At 46.5% G+C, this 22,796-nt stretch overlaps 1 protein-coding gene across 8 annotated transcripts in view; it reads right to left on the reverse strand.

Annotated features, from left to right (window-relative positions):
• Positions 1-22,796, reverse strand: part of C3H6orf118 (chromosome 3 C6orf118 homolog) — a 66,406-nt gene extending 43,610 nt beyond the window's left edge. For 4 of the 8 annotated variants that reach the window (XR_012902759.1, XM_075924606.1, XM_075924607.1 and 1 more), the window contains exons 1-4: positions 22,159-22,298; positions 17,458-18,172; positions 11,567-11,689; positions 1,083-1,142 (exon numbers count right to left, since the gene is read on the reverse strand). Coding sequence is in view for 7 of the 8 variants with exons in the window: in XM_075924606.1 (XP_075780721.1) it covers positions 1,083-1,142; positions 11,567-11,689; positions 17,458-18,159 (885 nt within the window). In the remaining variant the exon portion in view is untranslated. The other 4 variants (XM_075924604.1, XM_075924605.1, XM_075924609.1 and 1 more) reach the window with 4 other exon arrangements.

Genomic DNA, 22,796 nt, shown 5'->3' on the forward strand with positions numbered 1-22,796 from the left:
CTGAGCTTTTAAACTTTGGAGGTTAGCCCTTATTCAGAATGTTTTCTTTGCCAATTGTGAGGGTGTTTTTTCTGTGATGCATATATATGTCCACTAGGAATTGAAGTGAAATCACTAGCTCATTCAACAAAGACCAACAAAACAGATGTCAGTTGTAGTGACTGAAAGTCACTACCAATCTGGGTTTGCTTCAAGCCAGTGACTTAAAGATAAACGACACTGAATTTAAAATATGACTCCCTTGAGCACTCACAGTCTACTCAAATTCTTCCTCCTGACCACAAAAAAAACTGGAACATATCTTAATACAGAATGAACAGTGTGAAGATGTATTCATCAATGAAGCCAAAGTCCCCAACAATGTATATTGCATAGCTGAAGTTCATGGTTGGGTGAACTGCTTCAACACATTCAATTCATGCTGTTCCTGCCAACTCTGTTCTAATGTCCTGAAATCTGCTGCCTGTTTAGCCATTTGCTGTTGGTGTTCCCACAGAAGTCCTCGTGAACAGTGAAATAAAAGGCAGACTCTGGACCTTTTATCAAAGGTAAGTGCACATCCACTTTTAGTGGTCCCAAATATGCTTAAATCACAGGACTAAATAATCAAGGGCTGTTCAATTTCACATAACTGGTGTGTCTGGGTGCACACCTGTCTGTCTAGGGAGGCATGCATCTGAAGGAAACTTTAAACCAGGGGTGGGGAACCTTTTGTGGGTTGGGGGCTGCTGACCCACAAAAAAAAAAATCAGTCAGGCACTAAACACAAATGAGAAGCAAAAAAAACCAACAACAACAAAAAAAACCCAACCCCAACCCCTCACTGATGTGCCTCCTCCCCCAACTGAGAAGGAGAAAGACACTACCTCCACATTCACTTCACACACCAGAGCCTAGGGAGGCTAGTAGATTTTGTGTCTTCCTGCCCCAGGCAGAAACGCACCTGGCTCCTGAGCCTTAGGTTCCCCACCCCTGCTTTAAACTCATGCATGTGGCTCCTCCCACTGTTTTCTAAGCTTTGAATGCAAGTAACATTGATCTTATGAACTCATTCTGCTCTGCCACTAGAAAATTACTATTACCTTGTATTGTGTTGTAGGCAGAGAATCCAGAAGTATCACCATGTAGAGCTCATATTCATTCTAAACAAAGAGGAACAGGGAACATTACAGAATAATTATCAACTGTGTTCAGATATTATAGAGGTGGGATTCACTTCCACACCAGCAACCACATATAGTATGTGCTCACAAGAGCCTTTTCTGGTAGAGCTAGGAATGAGTTTAGTCTTAATCTCACTAAAATAATTTGAAGGAGTTGGATCATGTCATTTGCTCATAAATATACCAATTCCTAGTGCATTCTTTCTACCACCACCCCCAGTTTCTTTTAATGTACACTGCTTTGTTCTCCAACCCTCTTCTAACCAGCCACTATTTCTCTTCTTGCTGCCATTAATCCTGGGTAGTACTCTATGTCCTACCCTTTGCCATTACCAACTACTGGAAGGCATTGGGGTGTGTTCACTTTCTTAACAAAATGTGAAATGTTGCCATTTCTCTCCCTCTCAAATATCAAACAGTATGTCAACCTGGTATTGTCGAATATCAATGGCATAACTCATCTGTGTACAGGACCTGAAAGACTGAAAGTGAGTCATCACAGAGTATTTAGGTTCTGTTTCTTATTAGAGTCACTATCACAGGAGTACAGCTTGAAGGACAAAGAGATGTGATGTCCAGAGAGTTTTGAATGTTATCCTTTGACATGACGGCACTTCAAAACTAGAGGCAGGTGGGATACCAAACACTGAATAATGTAACTATTTGGTAATAATCAGCATTTTTCATATGTAGATCTCTAAGAACTTTAAATGGGAAAGTATTATCCTCCCCATTTAACAGAGAGGGATATGAAGGCACAATAAGTTTAAGTCCTGATTTTTCTAGAAAACTGAGGCCAGATTTTCAAGACAGCAATACACTGACATCATTTTTGTGAAAATCTGGCTTTTATTTATGTGATTAAATGGGAGCTGAATATTTCTGAAACTCTGACATCAGCTGGTAGGACTGATTACTTGAAAATCTGAAAAAATAGAGTACCAGCCCAAGGACACACAGTAAGTCAGTGGTAGGCCAGTAATAAGACCCAAGCCTCCAAACTCTGAGACCTCTTGCTTATTCACTACATCCCTACAGGCGAGTCTTATCAAATATAGCATGTATGTAGCCCATGGTAATTAGCTCCCTACAATTTGTTGTACAGTACAGCAAAAAGGAGAATTGTGGCTAAGTAGCATTGTTACATCATTCTTAATTAAACAGCACACAATTGCAATGGGAACATTAGACAGGCTTGTAATCTGACCAGTAGGGGAAGCAGAGGAGTTAAAAAAATAATCCCTAAAACACATTCTCTCTCTCTCTCTCTCTCATCCTTTTCTCCCAAAATGTTTGCAGCCCTAATTAGAATTAAATAGAAAGTGAGACTCCCAGTATCACTGACAGACTTCTCTGCTGCAGCTCATAGTAAAGAACGGAACTGTCAGACACATCGATAAACATAATTTGTTGGGGGGAAAAGTCAACATGGCTTCGTAAAGGGAAATCATGCCTTACTAATCTGCTAGAGTTCTTTGAGGGGCTCATCATGTATGTGGACAATGGGGATCCAGTGGATATAGTGTACTTAGAATCCAGAAAGCCTTTGACAAGGTCATTCACCAAAGGCTTTTAAGTAAAGTAAGTTGTCATGGGATAAGAGGGAAGGTCCTTTCATTGACAGATAACTGGTTAAATGACAGGAAACAAAGAGTAGGAATAAATGGTAAGTTTTCAGAATGAAAAGAGGTAACTAGTGGTATCCTCCAAGGGTCTGTACTGGGACCAATCCTATTCAACATATTTATGAATGATCGAGAGAAAGGGGTAACCAGTGAAATGGCAAAAATTGCAAATGACACTAAACTGCTCAAGACAGTTTAGAACAAAGCAGACTGTGAAGAGCTTCAAAAGCATCTCACAAAACTAGGTGACTAGGCAACAAAATGGCAAATGAAATTTAATGCTGATAAATGTAAAGTAATGCACATCAGAAAAAATAATGCCAACTATAGATACAAATAGATGGGGACTAATTTACCGATAACCACTCAAGCGAGATCTTGGAGTCATTGTGGATAGTTCTCTGAAAACATCCACTCAATGTGCAGCAGCAGTAAAAAAAGCAAACAGAATGTTAGGATAGAGAATAAGACATTCTTATTGCCTCTATATAAAGCCATGGTACACCCATATCTTGAATACTGTGTACAGATGTGGTCACTTCATTAATAAAAGATATATTAGCATTATAAAAGATTTGGAAAAGGGAAACAAAAATGATTAGGGATTTGAAATGGGTCCCATATAAAGAGAAATTAAAAAGCCTGGGACTTTTCAATTTAGAAAAGAGGAGACTAAAGGGGAATATGATAGAGGTCTATAAAATCATGAAAGGTATGGAGAAAATGAATAAGGAAAAGTTATTTACTTTTTCCCATAACATAACATCTGGGGTTCACCAAATGAAATTAAATATGTAGCAGGTTTAAAACAAACAAAAGGAAGTTTTTCTTCACACAGCACACGATCAACCTGTGGAACTCCTTGCCAGAGGATGTTGTGAAGATTAGGACTTTACCAGGGTTCAAAAAAGAACTAGATAAATTAATGGAGGATAAGTCCATCAATGGCAATGAGCCAGGATGGGTAGGAATGGTGTCCCTAGCCTCTGTTTGTCAGAGGTTGGAAATAGGTGACGGGGTGGGATCATTTGATGATTCCCTCTTCTGTTCACTCCCTCTGGGGCATCTGGCATTGGTCACTGTTGGACGACATGATACTGGGCTAGATGGACTGTTGGTCTGACCCAGTATGGCTATTCTTATGTTCATGTAAAAAAGCAAGGGCATTTAGAAACCAGAGAACAGCAGCCTAAATAAAGATGAAAAGCAAGTACTGTAAATACAGAGTATGTGGGAATAATACAGTCACAGTTAAAGACCCCTTATGAAACTTAGGATTTAGTATATTTTAATGGCATGGACTTCATACTTATTAAGGGTGAAGATTTTGCCAAATTACGTTAAGAGAACTACAGTAGACTTCCGATAATCCGGCACCTTTTGGACCTAGGTGGTGACGGATTATCGATTTGCCAGAGAATCAGGAAGTCCGGTACAGCTGCACAGCTTAACAGCTGGCCAGGACACAATCTCCCTCCCTCTCCCCTCCCCTTTCCTCTTCCCGTCTCTCTCCTTCCTGCTGTAACCTGATCCTTCTCCCCCTCCCCTCCCGTTTCCCCTTCGCTGAAGCAAAACGCTCTTCTCCATATTGTAACACGATCCCCCTCCCCACCTCCCCCAACCTTATGCTCTGTCTGGTTACAGCCATCACGTGTGCTGAGCTGCAGGCTTTTTAATCAGCTGGTCAGGAGCGCTTGGTATTTTGATGCTGGAGCATTGGGAGTGCCGAACAGTTGGATGCCGGACTATCAGAGTTTTACTGTAGTAAATTGCTGTAAGCCTTCAAGTCTAACCTTTGATTTATGTATTTCAAAGTTGCAGTTTAAAAATAAGGGATAAAACCAAACTGAATTTAAGGTTTGAGTCTTCAAGGTGACTATAGATAATTTAATTTAGTGGAGGACTGTGAATGGCAAATTAAGTGCTTAAAATTAAAAACTTTATTTAATATAAAATAGTTAAGCAAATAGGCATTACAAATATAACCATATGCTGCAGTTATACTTGCATTTTAAGGTGAAATGAGGCATTTAAAGATGATTAGTTTCTAACTGAAGAAAATGGGGTATAGTCCTTTTCCAAATTGTTCCTTGATGGTAGATAGGCATCTCTAAGCTAAAATTAGTAGGCTACCCTTTCTATAATCAACTATAACACCCCTTAAATTAAAATTGCATTAACCTTTTACCATATCTCTATTTCTGTTTCCATCATTAAACATGTTTTTACTTTTTCATTGACTATCTAATATTAAATATAATCTTCAGAGGGGTAGCCGAGTTAGTCTGTAACAGGAAAAACTTAAAAAAACAACAAATACAGGCAGTCCCCGGGTTACGTACAAGATAGGGACTGTAGGTTTGTTCTTAAGTTGAATTTGTATGTAAGTCGGAACTGGCGTCCAGATTCAGCCGCTGCTGAAACTGACCAGTGGCTGACTACAGGGAGCCCGAGGCAGAGTTGCTCTGCCCCGGCTTCCTGGAATCAGCCGCTAATCAGTTTCAACAGCGGCTGACTTGGGGACACCTGGGGTAGAGCAGCTGGGGCGCTGCCGGGTAGGTCCCCGCAGAGCCGCACCTCAGTGCTGCGGGGACCAACCCGGCAGCACTCCAGCTGCTCTACCTCAGGTGTCCCCAAGTCAGCCGCTGCTGAAACTGATCAGCGGCTGATTCCAGGAAGCCGGGGCAGAGCAACTCTGCTTCGGGCTCCCTGTAGTCAGCCGCTGGTCAGTTTCAGCAGCGGCTGACTTGGGGATGCCTGGGGCAGAGCAGCTGGGGTGCTGCCGGGTTGGTCCAGTAGCGACGAGGAGCGGCGCTGCGGGACCAACCCGGCAGCGCCCCAGCTGCTCTACCCCAGGCGTCGTCGGTGAGAAAAGCCTGGTCTGCTGGGGGGGAGGTGCACTAGCTGCGCCGCCCGCCCCAGCAGACCAGGGAGACGCGGGTGGCGGGACCGCCGAGACATGCCGCGGTCCCACCCGCATCCTCCGCGGCTTTGCTCCGAGTCTCCCTGGTCTTCGGGAGGGGGGGGGGGCGCCACGGCGCGTCTGGGCTGTCCCGCTGCCCGCGTGCTCCGTGGCTTTGTTCCACGTCTCCCTGGTCTGCTGGGAGGGGCTCCAGCAGACCAGGGAGATGCGGAGCAGCTTTTCTCGCTCCGGAGAACGCGGGCGGCGGGACCGCGGTGCATCTAGGCGTCCCGCCGCTCCCGTCCTCTGGGGCGAGAAAAGCCCCGTTCGTAACTGCGGATCCGATGTAAGTCGGATACGCATAACTCGGGAACTGACTGTAGTCTAGTAGCACTGAATTAAGATGCTACTAGGCTATTTGTTGTTTTTTTAAGTTTTTCCTATTAAACATAATTTTAATTAACATTTGTGTAAATACCTTACCACTAACTATTAATATAGACAGCAATTTTCAAAAAATTAACACATTATTTAGAATGTGTAAAAAAACAGTAAAGAGCAAAATATGTTTCCAGTGACCACACTGCAACTTAAGTGGGGGATAGGATGACCATTTTGGCTGGGACTGTCCCTTTTGTAAACTTTGTCCCATCTGTTCTGATACTTTTGGCAAAAGTAGACGTTTGTCCCATTTGCTTTTGTTGACTTGACCAGTTGGCAAGAACAAATGTGACAAATGCCCACTTTTGTCAAAAAAAGCAGGATGTGTAGGAATGTTCAGGGGGAGGGTGGAGCAATACTAGAGCTCACCAGGGACATGAAAGGGTGAGGTGAGTGACTTGGGTCATCCTGGCGCAGTGGGGGAAGGGGAATTATGGCTCAAGCTAGCCCCACACCATGTTCCACTCTTCCTTTGAGAAATATGGTCACCCTAGCGAGCGGGGTGAGGAGGAAGAGAACAGCACTTTAGAGAGGGAGTGCAAAAGTGAGAGGGAGTGCAAAAGCTGCTGAAAAAGTGGGCCTGCATCAGCATAATGATGCTGAGACTCATCCTCTGGGACCAGACGGGCTGGGGAGTTGAAAAAGGCAAGCCTGGCTGCAGAAGCCCTTTTTCACTGTAGCAGAAAGAGCAGCAGCAGGCAGAGAGGACCGCAGCATACAAGTTGGCACAGTGCCATGTGTACACAGAATGATGAGAGCAGGGAAATCTCTCCGGGTATGTCTACACTACAAAGTTAATTCGAACTAACATCCGTTAGTTCGAATTAACTTTGATAGGCGCTACAGTAGCGCTCTGCTAGTTCGAACTTAATTCGAACTAGCGGAGCGCTTAGGTCGAACTTGGTAAACCTCCTTCTACGAGGACTAAGCCTAGTTCAAACTTACTAGTTCGAATTAAGGGGTGTGTAGCCCCTTAATTCGAACTAGTGGGAGGCTAGCCCTTCCCAGCTTTCCCTGGTGGCCACTCTGGCCAACACCAGGGAAACTCGTCTGCCCCCCTCCCGGCCCCGGACCCCTTAAAGGGACACGGGCTGGCTACGGTGCCCGTGCCAGGTGCAAGCCTGCCAGCACCCAGCCAGCAGACCCTGCACCTGGCACGGCTCAAGCTAGCCACCCAATGCCCCCCAGCCCTCCCCCTCTTCCCGGGACCAGGCTGGCGGCTCCTGGGAGCTTGCCCGGGACCGCAAGAGGTGGGTACCCGCCTGTCCAGTGCAGACATCGTGGACCTTGTCCACGACCTCCGCACTAGGCACAGGAAAGCGGCCGTCTAGGGCAGGAGAGCTGCCAGCCTGGCCACCCAGGAGCAGGTTTGCATGAAAATCAAGGTGGTCCACTGAGACCCCCGACCCTGAGCTTAGAATGGCCGTCCTGGGTCAGACCAAAGGTCCATCTAGCCCAGTAGCCTGTCTGCCGACAGCGGCCAACACTAGGGACCCTGGAGGGGATGGACCAAAGACAGTGACCAAGCCATTTGTCTCGTGCCATCCATCTCCAGCCTTCCACAAACTTCGGGCAGGGACACCGCTCCTACCCCCTGGCTAATACCACTCCATGGACCCAACCTCCATGAATTGATCTCACTTCTCTTTAAACTCTGTTCTAGTTGTAGCCTTCACAGCCTCCTGCAGCAAGGAGTTCCACAGGTTGACTCTTTGCTTTGTGAAGAAGAACTTTCTTTTATTAGTTTGAAGCCTGCTACCCATTCATTTCATTTGGTGTCCTCTAGTCATTCTATTATGGGAACTAATGAAGAACTTTTCTGTATGCACCCTCTCCACCCCACTCGTGCTTTTATAGACCTCTATCATATCCCCCCTCCATCTCCTCTTTTCTAAGCTGAAAAGTCCCAGTCTCTTTAGCCTCTCTTCATATGGGACCTGCTCCAAACCCCTCATCATTGTAGTTGCCCTCCCCTTTCCCACCCTCTCTCTTCCCCTCTCCCACCCCCTTTTCCCAGTCTCCCCCAGTTTTGTTCAATAAAGAGAGATTCCATTTTTGAACACAATTGTCCTTTATTTTGTACTTCATGAAGGGGGGCTAGGGAGGGGAAAGTGGAAGGAGGTGAGGGAGGAATGGGGTACGAGCCCCCGATGGGGAGGACTGGGCTGGCTCTGCGGGCTTCTGGGGGTGGAACCTCTCCTGCAGCCTCCCAATTGCCCCCCCTCCCCAGATGGCAGCCTGCGGTAAGTGCAGCCGGTCTGATGGCCGAGTGCTGTGATGTGCCCAGTGTGGGCACTCAGGGCACTCCAAGCAAGGACTGCTTTGCAAGCAGGGTACCCCTGAGAACTGTCTGTCCGGGGTGGGGGATGGGTCCCTTTAAGCACAGCCGTCGGCTAGCCTGAGACAGCAGCTCCACGCTCTAAGTCCTCATCTGATGCCCTGCCGGCACTGCTTCCGGCCATCCTTAACCCCGGTTCAGGGTCCACTCTGTGTGGACATGCTAGTTCGAATTAGCAAAACGCTAATTCGAACTAGTTTTTTAGTCTGGATCCATTAGTTCGAATTAACTAATTCGAACTACGTTAGTTCGAATTAGCACTGTAGTGTAGACATACCCTCCCTTTGAATAAGTTCCTAGAGCAGGAGTGGGCTAAAGGGCCTCCGCAGACCAGATCTGGCCCACCAAGCAGGTTGATCTGGCCCATGGAGACTCTGTCACTCCCCCGCCTCCAGGCCAATTAGGACCTAGGGCCGGGGGGAAGCACATAAAGTTTCATCCGCCCTGCCAGGAGCCACCACACACTCCCGGCAGGGCAGGAGGAGGTTTCGCACCTTTCCTTGCCCCCAGGTCCCGATTGGCCTGGGGGTGAGGGAGCACTGAAAGTCTCCTCCCACTGCCAGGGACACGGGTGCTTAGTGGGAAAGGAAAGTTTTTGAAGTGGCCCCTGGCAAAAAATTATTGCCCACCCCTGTCCTAGATGGAGAAACAGAGGCAGGAGAAAGAAACGAATTAGAGAGGAGAGGGAACATAGCCCCCCTTCTAAAAGCAACAGAGGTGTGGGATGAGGTTGAGGTGATTGGGTTTCAAGTTTTTCCTACTGTGGGAAGGGTGAGTGCAGGGGAGAATGTAGCTTCCCTTTTCCTGATGGGCTCAGCACCAGAACTGGGCCAGGGGGAGCAGTTTTAAATGCAGCACAGGGCAGATAAAGTGAGATTGCTGGGATCAATGGTAAGCCAGAGACAGGATCTTCCCAACAGGGGTGAGAGGCTGGTCCCAGGACAGGGGCCGGTTGAGCCCAGGGTTGTGTGTCTGACTACCAAAGATAGTGCCTGAAGCAGGGGTGCTGGCTGCATTTGTCCGTCAGCAGCAAACTGATGCAAATGGTCAGGGCAGTTGCTTCTGATCTTGGAAGCCCTGGAATGTTGTGCAAACTGGGTCACCCAGAACCAATACATATGATTCGCCTGATTGCTGGAGACAAGGGTGTTGCTGATGGCAGGGGTTCCCCAACATCTTCTAATGCCCTCTTTTATATCAGCCAAAACATGTCTGTGCCCAAGACTGACAGGTGAATCCCATCTCCCTGAAATAGATGCTGAATTCATCAGTATTCTCATGGACATGGATGGAAAAGTGAGAGTGAAGGGGCTGGTAGAAAACCCTAAGCAGATATTAAATGATCATGGAGTTTCCTGCACTGTCCACTTTTATCTGCCAGTTAGACCAGACAGCTAATAAAGTTGCAGCTTGATTAAAACAATATCAAGTCTCTCACATCCTTTCAGTATAACTGGCCAGTATGACCTGGGGTTATACCCTTATTTCCAACTTGCATCTGAACTGTTTTATTTACTTTACTTTACTTATATTTTACCAAGCCTTGCTTGGCTTTTGTCAAGCCTATTTTTAAGAAGAAGGAGATTATTGGGCCTATTTGCCTTTGAACATGAACATAAGCAAACATTATCTTTAAAGGCTACATAATCCCCCACATCCCATTGTGTGTATGTTCACGGCTGCTATGGTGCCATCCCATTATGGATCTATAGAAGACCCTCCCAATTAGCACATTGATACCTGGAAATGGTAGGGGTGTAGAGCAAGCTTTTATCACCTCAAATTGCTGGCAGGCTGTCATGATTATAAGGCTTAGCCAGCAGCCTGGAACTAAGGGGTTAACCTTACCTAAGTCCAGTAGATTCAGCCAATAGGAATGTAGGTAGGAATTTCAAACTAGGACAAAGGAATGTTTGGGTCTTCCCTCCCCTCTCTCTGGGAATTCCCTCCAGCTTCTGAGGGAGACAGACATATCTCTGTCTCCAAGAACCAATTCTTCACTTCTGTAAGTAGGGTAAAATTTAGATAAATCTGTTAGGTTTTATTGTTTTATGGTTTGGGCATGGGATCTGCTGTCTGTGCACTTTTAAAAAAATGTTTTGGCTTTCCTTTATAACCAAGTTCTAGGGCCATTATATAGTTTCTCCATGAGCAGGGCTCACCAAGCGGCGGCGAGCCCCGCTCGCCAGCCGCGCGGTTCTGCGCTCTGTGCATACGCAGTGGTTCTGTGCATGTGCAGATCGCTCTGCGCCAACTCTTCTGGGTTGTAATCTGCTTGCCACAGGCAAGTAGATTATATTATTTGTCGAGCCCTGTCCATGAGTATTACTTTGTTACTTTTTCATCTGGTCACTATCCTTGCAACAGGAATATTGTGGTGATAATAAAAGTTTTCTCTTTTCTTTTTAGTAACCTGGTAGTGGTTAATGGTTGTGTCCTGGTTTGTACTTTAGGGGTGAGATTTCCCAAGTAGTCTCTCCCCTGATTTTCTTTATTCATATTTGGGTGGTGGCAATGGAGATTTTATTCCCAAAATCTAGGTTGTTAAGATTTTGGGGGGGGAAGTTTTATACCAAAGCCTGGTAGATAAGGTTTTGGGGTACTTTTGCTGGTCCCCACTTCTGCATTTATTCTGCCAGAGTGGGGAAGGAGCCATGACACAGGCAGACAAACATTTTCTACAATTGCTCTCTCTCAGCACTTCAAATCTCTGGTCTTGTACGTTTAGCTAAAAAGAGCAGAGGAGCCATGGGAGAGCACAAATGAGAAAAGTATCATACAACCCCTGTGGGAGCACAGCAATTACATACAAGTTAGGAGATTCTCTGAGTACGTCAAGAGCACAGGAAGGATTAACAGGTGTGTCTGATTTTAATATGCGGCCAAGAGGTCAGGGAGAAATAAAATGTAAGTATATACGTAACTTCATTTACTGAAGCAAGGAAGAGGTGGACATGCTGACTGCATAGAGCACTATTAGCTTATTCACATTTTGTGAATAGCCCCGAGGTGCATAGTAAGGTATACAAAGTAACATAAAACCACAGCTGAAGAACCTTTAGATCATGAAGTGCCAAGCCCAATTGGTGTCTCTTACCTTAACTTCCTTCAGAATATCACCAAATATCAAAGAGCTGTTGCAAATATCTTCAAACACATCCCCAAAGACCTGTAGCCGTTTGAAATGAGGGCGATTACAATCACAGATCTTCTGGAGCTCCTGCAATAAAAAAAAAATTCAGAATGAACAACCACATGCAGGTGTGTGTTGGATGCATTATCCCCACTTGACTCTAAGGGATACAGGTAACACAGCATAGGCTTGAGACTCAGGAATATGCTTTAAAGCAGAGGTTCTCAATAAAGATGTTAAGAGGCAGGTAATTGGCTAATCGTGCAGCTGATAGAATTTTTATCAACTGCACGATTAGCTAATAAAGGAAGGTGCTCAGTCCTGGCTTGTGCTAGGTTCAGAAGCTACCCCCACTGCAGCTCTGCAATTTAAATGTAGTAGGAGCTGGGCACGCAAGCAGCCCCAGACTGGGCCACAACTGCAGGCAGAGGCTGCTTCACAACAGCCTCCCCTACCCCCATCTAGTAGAGGCAGCAGCCAGGGGGAAAGCAGGAGGGAAGGGGCAGGTGGCACCATGGAGACAATGCTGGGAGGAACCAGCTCCTCCCCCTCTCCCCTGCCCCAAAACTGCCTCTGATATAGAGGCAGCAAGGGGCGAGGGAGCAGAAATGTGAATAGTCGACTCAACTACCCAATAAGTCTAGGCTTATCAGATATTTGACTACCCACTTACATCCCTAGTTCTCAAACAGCAGCCCTTCACCACTCTATGAATCTGTGGAGCCCTTCCTGATGCTGTATGGAATTAAATATTATGAGAACCAAGCAATGAAGTTAAAGGGTCAGGAGGAGATTACTCAAGGAAAGATCTTCTCTCATTCATAATACGGTTCATAGGCTGAAAAATACAATGGAAAATCCTCCTCAGCAGTAAGAAAGGCTCTGATTGAAAATGAAAAACATGTGTTGCTTGTAATGACCAAGAGAAAGTAAAGAGAAGCCTAGTGAAGAGTGTTATAGATTAGTATATGAGGCCTAAATATATGAAGTATAATTTTTAGATGTTTGAGGCCAATACCTCAGCTGTTATAAATGAGCATAACACTATAGGCTTCCATCCAGATGAGGGTCTTGCCTTTGGAGTCCATACTCTCAATCCTGTTATCATGGACACTGAGAAATATAAGGCAATCTTGGTTAAGTGCAGTGGGGCAGCTGGTGCTCACTGACCAAAAGGGGTTAAAGCAGGCTGGAGGGAGCCTGCACAGAGCCCCCAGCCAATCAGAGAGAGTCTTATAAGGAGCCAATGAGAAGGCAGCTTGCTGGGATAGTCCTGGCTACAAGAGCTACACAGCAAAGTAGTGAGCAGTTGGGTCCTGACCAGCAAGTGGCCTTTATAGACCGTGGCTTGACATGGAGGAGACGAGCTAGACTGGGGCTGCTGCCTGAGGCTATCTGAGGTCTGTGCTTAAAGGGACCCCCCTTCCTTCCCCCCAAACAGCCAGTTCTCAGGTTTCCCTGCTTGCTTGTCTACCTCGATGAGGGACAGCAAAGCATTTTTTCTCTGTATGCTCTGATTGCCCTCACTTGGGACACCACAGCACTCTGCAACATGGAGCCAGAGCTGCCCCTGGGCACTCTGGTGCTTGTCTTGGACATGTTGCTGTGAGCCTGGCTGCACTTTCTGCAGGCTGCCATCCGGAAGGTCCATCAGGGGGGCTGTCAGTATCCAGGAGGCCTTGGGAGAGCTTCCACCCTGAGGAGCACTAAGAACCTCCCTAGTCTGCCCCACGGGGGGCTTGTGCCTCGTTCATCCCTCATGTCCTTCCAATTACCCCTCCCTAACTCCCCTTCCTGATGTCAAATAAAATACATGTATTTTCATGAACACAAACTCTCTTTATTTAACAAAACTGGGGGGCGGGGAATGAAACTCTGGTGAGACTGGGGAAAGGAGGCAGGAGAGGGGAGAAGAGAGGGTGGGAGAGGGGAGGAGGGAACTGGAAGGGGGAAGCAAGGGGAAGAAGGGGGAGGGGAAGCTCAGGGCTCAGGGTTGGGGGGTCTCACCGGACCAACTTGATTGTCATGCAAACCTGCTCCTGGGTTCGCCTGTGGCCTTTGGTAGCCAGGCTGGCAGCTATCCTGCCATAGACGGCTGTGTTCCTCTGTCTAGTACGGAGATCATGGACGTTGGGGGCATCCCCTCCAAACCTGAATAAGGTCCATGATCTCCACTCTGGACCAGGAAGGCGCCTTACTTCTCTGGGTCCTGGTAGGCTCCTGGGAGCTGGTAGACTGCTCCTGAGGAGCAGTGGAGGGCTGGCTGCCAGTGACTTGCTGGCTCATGCTTTGGGGCCACTGGGTCAGGAGCAGTGACTGCTGGCTCTGGGCTTGCAGGCTTGGAGCTGGCACAGGCACTGTGGCCAGAGTCTACCCCTTTAAGGGCTCCGAGGAGTGGGGGAGGAAGAGAAGTGTTCTTGGTTAAGGCTGGAGCGGCCACCAGGGCACCCTGGGAAGGCTGGAGGCCCCCTATTTAAAAATAAGTGTCTACACAGCACTTATTTCGAAATAGCTATTTCGAATTTGGCATTATTCCTTGTAGAATGAGGTTTACCAAATTCAAAATAAGTGCTCCGCTATTTCGTATTTATTTCAAAATAGCAGTTTGGCTGTGTAGATGCTAGGAAAGTTATTTCGAAATAAGGGCTGTTATTGCGAAATAACTTTGCCATGTAGACATACCCTCAGTCTGTTCCTGGGAGGGCTCTTTTAGGTAGATGTTTATTCTTTTGCCTACTCTCCTCTTGTTCTCCCTGGTACCCTAGCTGGGATGCACCCTGGGACCAATTGGAGAAAGTTCCTCTAGGAAAATATATTGCTGGTAGAAGTAACCAACTTTTTAGCCCGTTCCCTCCAAATTAGGGATGTAAAAGAGTAGTCGATTAGTTGACTACCCAATAAGCCTAGGTTTATCAGGTAATTGAGTTGACTACTCACATTCCCTCCCCACTCTATATCAGAGGCAGCAAGGAGCAGGGGAAGCAGGAGCTGGGGGGGAAATGGCTTAAAAGCTGGTTTCCTCCCCAGCACAGTCTCTACAGTGAGCGGTAGGGGGGTGAGGGCAGCGAAGGTAAAGACACAACAGCGCTCTAGCTCTGCCTTTTAAATGTAGTTGTCACGAATCATGGGTAGTGTGAATGGTTAGTATGAGTGATTCAACAGTAAGTGAACTGAAGAGAGGCCATGCTGAGGTTCAGGCAAGAGAGCCCTGGAGGATTATGGACTTGTTTACAACTTTAAGAAAAAGGACTGTGTGAAATAAAAGAACTGTGTATGCATGCTGTGGCAGCATTTTCAGATAAGAAAAAGTAACAAGGGAAGAATCTAACCAAGCACAGACCATTGTTTCTCACTCGTGGTGAGACAAGCAACATTGGATGGTGCAAAAACTGGGTGTTTCTGGATCGGTCGGTCATGTACACAACCAGTAAGAAGAAGGAGGTGTCACTAACAGACATCACCCCACCTAGACTGTATGCAACCAGTGGATGGCATCCCACCGGACTGGCACCTGCCAAGGGGATATATAGCACACCATTTTTCCCCACGAGTTGGAGTCCGTTGATTTGGCATATTGGGGTGACGTGCATGTTGGACCTCCGCCTCAACCAAATTAACCAACATTACCTGGGGTCTGACAAGCCCCAGAGGGTGAGAGAGAGAGAGAGAGAGAGAGAGAGAAAGTGTGTATGTGAAATTGTATTAAGAATTAGGCTTCTAAATTGGGCTAAGAATTAGATTTAGATTGTTAAGTATTCCATTTAATTATTGCTGTTAATGCCTTTTTTTGCTTGTAATGCCTTTTAATGTCTTTCACTTTTGTTTTAATTGTTTAAGTACTAAATATACATATACATACAGTGCTTTTAAAGTTTGCTCCTGAATTGCTTGCAATAAACTTGTTAAAGGTACAGATTGTCTACTGTGGGTCTCTTGTTCTGTGAGCCAGTTATAATACACAGTCAGGAGCTCTGCTTGCATGGCTTAATCACCGGAGCAGCAGCAGCGCCCTCTTGTGACATAGTGATAGAAATGTAGCCGTGTTAGTCTGGGGTAGCTGAAGCAAAATACAGGACAATGTAGCACTTTAAAGACTAACAAGATGGTTTAGTAAGAGCAACACAGCTCTTATGACATTTAAAAGGCAAAGGCACAGCCTGGGACCCAGCAAGAGCCGGGATTAAAGCAGTCCCAGCTCGCACTGGATACCGAACCTACTCCTGCATGCATGCCCAGCTCCTGCTGCATTTAAACTGCAGAGCTGCAGTAGCCGCTTACCAACTAATTGTGCACTCAATACAAACTGTACTGAGTACATGATTAGTCATTTACTCGCTACTTAACATCCTTACTCCAAATGGCAGCTTGTATTCAGATGAGCTGAAAGTGGACAGCCTTCCTCAAGCATTCAGCCCCCTTATCAGAGCTATACACTTCGTCTTAGTGCAGCTGCTGCAGTATGTTGGTGGCATATAAGAAGGGGAGGCACTCCTTTCTGAGCTGTTCTTCCCCCATTTCATCGCCAACAGCCGGTTTGCCCAGTATTTGCATTGAGGTTGGCAGCTGCATCTTTCAAGCCTGGGTATCAGTCTCCCTTCTCTGGTGAACAGGCATCTTTCTCAGGGCCCTGCTAAGACTCAACTCTGTCTGCCAATATTGCTGATCACCTCTCTACTGCACTCTTACAAAATAGCTAGTATGTAAATTGGAGGACCCTTTTGCCTCTTGCACTGCCACAGGATAACATTTCTAAAAACTTTTAGGCTGCAGTCACAGATTTCTATTTCTGTCATCAGTACTCTTAGCTCTCTATCTCCCTGCCTACAGCATGATTCACAAGGCTACTGGGTACCATGATGACATAGGCAGACAACTGGCAGAGGACTAGTGGAAGCGAATGTATCAATGGTCAAGAACAAATAAGCTTCTAAGGTCCCCTGGCGATCAGTAGAGTCGTTCATCATCAAAGCAGCATCCTCCAATAAAGCCCTCTGAAACCTGGTGGGTTCCAAGAATACTCAGCAATTAGTGTTGGTGACTCAAATGCTGTAGTGCAAGCAGGGATTCTATGGTGCACCAGAGAAGCTTTGCTAGTAGCACCTTCATCCCATTCTGAGAATCACATCCAAGCAGCATCAAAGCCAGTTTCAGAGCAAGAAACCACTTGAACTCAAGGATGGAGCAAAAACCTTGGCTACATTGCCTCCCAGACTCTCTTGATTCAATCTGAACAGAATATACCACTGGAGTCATCCAGTATGCAAAGTCCAGTGCCTCATCCTAAATCAAATCATGTTTAATGATCACTGGTAGCCTGTATTCTTAAACTCATCAGGAACAGATAGCAATCAGATCAGCCAATATTCTGTGCTTCTGAGAGAGACCCAATGTTATGAATGGTCAGTGGGACTAATATTGACACACTGTCAACCTGTGCTATGACTCTCTCTTGACCTTGAACACTTTTGTTCACACAGCCACCCACCCTTGCACACCACAACATAGGCCAAGCGACTCAAGCTCTTACAAAAATGATTTTCTCAAATGCCCAGTCTGAAATACATTTCCCTGCTCACAGCAATATTAATCAGCTGTTTGGAGATCAACGTGAGACCCAGCAACAGCAGCTGGGTGTCCAAATGAGAACCTAACAAGTCTTTTCTATCTCTAATTCCTACTAAATGAAGGTCTTACTGTAACGCCTTCCTATGAGAGAGCCCCACTTGTAGCCAATGATGAGATTTATCATTTCTTACCCTGTCCAGTTTAGAAAGTTTGCAATATCTGGGGGTGAGGGAAGAGTTGGGAGGAAGATGTATTATTTCTGTAATCATTATTGACATGCTTTTTCTTACCTCAGCCAATTTCTTTTCATGCCGCTCTGATGCTTTGCTCCCAGTGACGTCATTCTCTAGCAGATCATGCTTGGCTATAAAATTCCTCTCAAAATGTAAAAACTTGTTTAACTGATCAGTTTTAGTCACTCCAGCTAAATATGAAGGCATAAATTGGTATTCATCCTTAGTAACTTCAGCAGCACAACGTCGGCTGTTTTTAACTGACTTGTACTTCAACACCTTCATCTGTGGCACATCTAACTCCTCTCTTTTAAGTGGCTTTTTGTGTCTTTCAGTCTCCTCTTCTATTTTATTTTTAAGTTCTTTCAACTGATTTTCTAAAGGAGTAGACGTGAGTGGGCCTTTCACTGGGAGAGGAACACTGGACGTAGGTGCCTGAGTATGTCTGAAGAAAGGAGAGGCCGTTCCGGCACGTACTGGAACCAGTGTGGAGCTGGGGGTGAAATCAGACGAAGTATTTCTCATCTTCTGAGCTGTCTCATTGCAAATATTTTGAGTTGGGAATTGCTTTCTTTCTGTTGTGAAATGGGTTAGTTCCTTGGCGCTGTCCCAGTATCCTAGCTTTATATTCTTTTGGGGCTTATAAAGCTTGTTATGGTTCAAATGTCTAGAGGTGTAAAGTTGAACATCAGTTCTGTGGGCATTTTCCAAGCCATCTAAAAGATGAGACAGGCTCCTCTCTTGCTTGCTTTCTTCCATGGTAAAGTGATGACTGTATCACAGAAAAACAAAGCTTTTTAAAAGTAGCATAGTTCTACTTGAGAAAAACATTGAACATATGCCTCACCCCTTTGAGTTTCATAACAGAATATTTTAAGTGAAATTCTCAGCCCCTTATAGACAAACCCATGAAGCATCAAACCCAAACAGCATTGGAAACAGTCATGTCAATTTCAATATGGCTTCCCTTCAATGTGCCCCATTCAGAACCTCAACCTTGAGTGGGGAGTAAGTGCAAATCCATTCACCATGCCTAGTAAATTGCTGATCTCACACCTACAATTATATCAATAGATGCCAGTTGTGATGAGAAATTTTGTAGGCACATAAAATAGGCTACCCGACATAGTCAATGAAGCCAGGATTTAAATATCCCCGGCTTCATTAAAATAAAAATGGCCACCGCGCTGTGCCAGCTCAGCTGATCATTGGCACAGCATGCGAGTCAAGTCGCGGATCGGTCGACAAGGGAAGTCTTTGTCAACTGCTCCCTTATGCCTTGTGAAACGAGGTTTACAGGAGCGGTCGACAAAGGCTTCCCTTGTAGAGCAATCCACGTCTTGACTCGCATGCTGTGCCAATGGTCAGCCGAGCAGGCACAGCGCAGTGGCCATTTTTATTTTAATGAAGCCGGGGATATTTAAATCCCGATTTCATTGACTATGTCGGGTAGCCTATTTTACATGTCTCTGTTGGCAGAGGCATGTAATCTAGACATACCCTGGGTGCGTCTAGACTGGCAAGATTTTGCACAAAAGCGGACACTTTTGCGCAAAAACTTGCCAGCTGTCTACACTGGCTGCTTGAATTTGCGCAAGAGCACTGACTTTGTAATGTACAAAATCAGTGCTTCTTGCGCAAATACTTTCACGGTCCCACTCGGGAAAAAGCCCTCTTGTGCAAGAATACTCAAGTGATCACTCCTGTCACCCATTCTCAGCCTCTGACAAACAGAGGCTAGGGACACCATTTCTACCCATCATGGCTAATAAATCTATGGATGATAGGTCCATCAATGCTTATCTAGTTCTATTTTTTAAGTCTTTCTTGAATGCTCTTATGAGATTATGATTTTGTTGTAAAAGCATGTGTGAGAGAAAAGCTCATGCTAAGGATGTTAACTAGCAGTTAATTGATTAGTCCATAGGAACTTTCACATTCCTCCTTTGAAATATGCACCGGGGTGCCAGTTTTGAAATACACAAGAGTCTCCAGCACTGACCCCGGGCTCCATGCTGCGCTGCTGCTTTGAAATGCCACACCCCAGGCTCCACACGTGCAACGCCGCACAGCTGAGCCCGAACTCAGCTGTGCGGCACTGCCGCTTTCAAATACCCACTCTTTCCCCACCTCCCCTTACTGCCTCTATCTTATAGTGGACTAGTCTTTAACATCCCTAGCGCATACTGAGAGGTTTAGGGAAGGGGAAAGGCTATAACAATTGGAAACAAAGGGGTTAATGGAGTTATACATCTTCAGTTAAATTCCATCTTGTGTTATTAGGTAAAGAAAACAAAGCCCCTTTGTAGAAGATGCTTTTATTTTCTCTCATAGTACAATAGAGTGACCAGTAGGATGTGTGCATGTAGAGAGGCAAAAAGGGTCTGGTAGTGTCTGGCCATTACAGTGAGGTACGCAGTCAGGGGAAGGCCTGAGGACAGCTCTGCCCTCAATAGAGGGTATAGAGCTGGGCTGAGATTAAAGCATGCTTACAACTTGTCTTTTTTGTACCCTGTGGGGCAGAATCATGGCAGCCCACAGCTCTCTGGCAGCTGTGGAGACTGAATTAACCCTAGACTCGTCTCCTGCAGATTGGATTTGAGGTGCAATAGAAGGGCAGTGTGTGGAAGTGTTCATTACTCTGCTGCCGGTATTGCACTTGTTCCATGGATTTTTTTAAAAAGGGGCTTCAGTTTTTCAAGATCAGTAAATTCACACAGTTAAAACCAGAAGAGACGTACTGGCCTCTTTAACCAATCCAGCAACTTGATTAAGTTAACACCAGGTTTTCTATTAAATATAGCAATTAAATCCACTTGTTAGACCAGACTCTAAGGAAAATAAAAACGTTTAGAAGCCTAAGCAGAAGAAAACATATGCTTTCATATTGATTCTTCAAAGTACATTGTATGCACTCCTAGATTTCTTCTACAGTCTTTCTAAACTTATGTATTTAGAGTATTATAGACTCAAAGGGTTACATTCAATCATGAAATAAGTTAGATTTCCTTACACTTAACAGGGCACCCACTGAGCTACTTACACCCACTCTCCTGGTGTCTAGTCTATATTATTGTAACTTGCACATCAAAGAGCTGAAAATTGGAAATTAGCTTCCCCCTTACTTTAGTTTACATCTTTTGCATCTCATTACAGGCTCCATGGTATACATATTACATCAATTTATAATCCTTTACATATTACAATGTGTATACATATTGACGGAACCTAAACTAGAGGGGGGGGATCTAATTTACATAACCAATCTGAATTTGGCCCATTCCCTTATCATACCAGGAGACGAGTTTTAGATTCTAATCTGATTTTAGATTCTAAATGCTCTGAAGCAGGAACTATGTTTTTGAATATGCTTGTATAAAACTTAGCACAAAGGGATATAGATTGGGGTCTCTGAGTACTGATATAGGAAATTACACACAACAAACTATGTTAAAAATGATTAAGGCTGCAAATTCAAGCACACAAAAGTTAAGAAATGCCAGAATGTCAGAAAGCCTGCACCAACTTAATTTGCTCCGCCCTTGTGAGTCCAGCTTGTACACTGAATGAGGCAGGGGCCCAACAAGAAAATGTAATGAAGCATTAAAAGTGAGTGGCAGCATAGTTCATCTTCCTTGACCATCCCTACCTGGGAATTGATGGCACTCTTGCCTCAGATGGTGCCCCAGAGGATATAGTCTGCTAAGACCTTCTGCTGAGTAGGCAGATTTATAGGGGAGCCTGGACTGATTCTTTTTCTTGCCTATCCAGAAGCAGGAACTATGTATTTGCCAGGAGATGTAAAGAAAGAAAAAAGGACTGTCCAGGTAGTCCAGCCTGGCTCTCTCCTTTCCCCTACCCCAGTGCTACTACTAACAGCTCCTAGGTATTCCCAGTGCAGCAGAGACTGTTGCTATGGGAGCAACAAGGCATCAGAATGTTTAGCCTGTACTCTTTGGAGTGGGACCTGCTCAAAGTACATCAACAAATGGTGCATGTGCATCAGCAGAGTACTGAAGGACAAGTAGCCCACAGCAGGCTTGTTAGTGCAGGGCAGATTCACAGCCCCTTGTGCCAGGAATTATTTGTGCCTGTAGACAAGCCCTTAGCTAACTCTCACTACCAGTAGTGAGCAACCTTCAGCCCATCAGGGATCTGTTTGTGGCCCACGAGGCATTGTGTTTACTGTGTATCTGCACAGGGGTGTTGTTTTTCCCTACTGGCAGTGCTATAGTGACATGCACTTAACGCAAGGGGAGTACTGACTGCACATAACACTGACGGGGAGGTCCCTGCGCTCCCTCTGCATTCAGAGCACCGCTATGATTCAATCCGCACATCCTGGACATTTGAGGTACTCAAGCGCAATCAGCAAAACTAATTGCGACAATCCTGTGGCCTCCTGAGGTGAAGGAGGCCACCCATGCAGCCCACTCACTAGCCTAGGCTGCCCGGGGCTGCGCTTCGCTGTCACCAGACACGGACAAGGCATTTTTGTAGGGGGCCAAACACACACTGGCGGCGCTAATGCTCCTGAGAGGAAAGGTCCCGAGGACCCCTATTATGGGAAGTCTTTGGAAACAATGGGGGGGGGGTACCCCGCCCTAGAGTGAAACAGGCGCACACACGAGCGTGGCAATGCACGCGCGTGACACGACTCTCCAGCCCTGGCACACACCAGGGCACCGCGCAGCACTGCGGGACCGCTGCGCCCTGCAGCGCTGGGGGCTTCCCCGGCCCGCGCTTGGGAGCTGCTACCTCCGCGCCCTGCAGCGGCGCCTGCGCGTCCAGCTTGGTCCCGTTTCGGCCCGTGCGGACAGAGCGCGAGCGGCGCCTCTAGCGTTACTCCGCCGCCAGCTCAGCGGACCCGCGCTGGTTTCCCCTAGCGCGCGCGCCTCGAGTTTCACAAACGGTTCTTCCACCTCCCGCGCCACACGCAGCCCGCAGCAGCCGGGCCAGAATCGCTTACGTCAGGGCCGCGCAGTCCGCGCTCCCGCCCCGCCGGGTGCTCAACGTCACTGCGGCTCCGCGGCTACGACGCGGCTGTTACCGAGGAAACCAGCTAAACATTCTGCGTTCCACTGGCCCCGCCCCCGCTGCTGCTGGGAAGCCAGGCAGGCTGCTCCCAGGGGATCCTAGCCAGCCTGGGGGGCAGGGGTGGGCTAGGCTATAATTTTAGAGGGGGGGGGGGTATTTCACAATTTTTTTAAGTGGCTCTGCCAGCCTTGGAAGGAGCAGGACCTCAAACAGAAGGGGCGGGGCTCGGACGCACCAAAGCTCCCGCACCCCCAGACCCTGCCCCTAGACTCCTAGAGAGAACCACCAGCTGTTTTGAACAGCTGGCACTTCCCTCTAGGCCTGGGCCCCGGATGGCAGGAAACTTTGGGAGCTCCTCA

This window comes from Pelodiscus sinensis, chromosome 3 (genome assembly GCF_049634645.1).
Source record: "Pelodiscus sinensis isolate JC-2024 chromosome 3, ASM4963464v1, whole genome shotgun sequence".
Taxonomy (NCBI): domain Eukaryota; kingdom Metazoa; phylum Chordata; order Testudines; family Trionychidae; genus Pelodiscus; species Pelodiscus sinensis.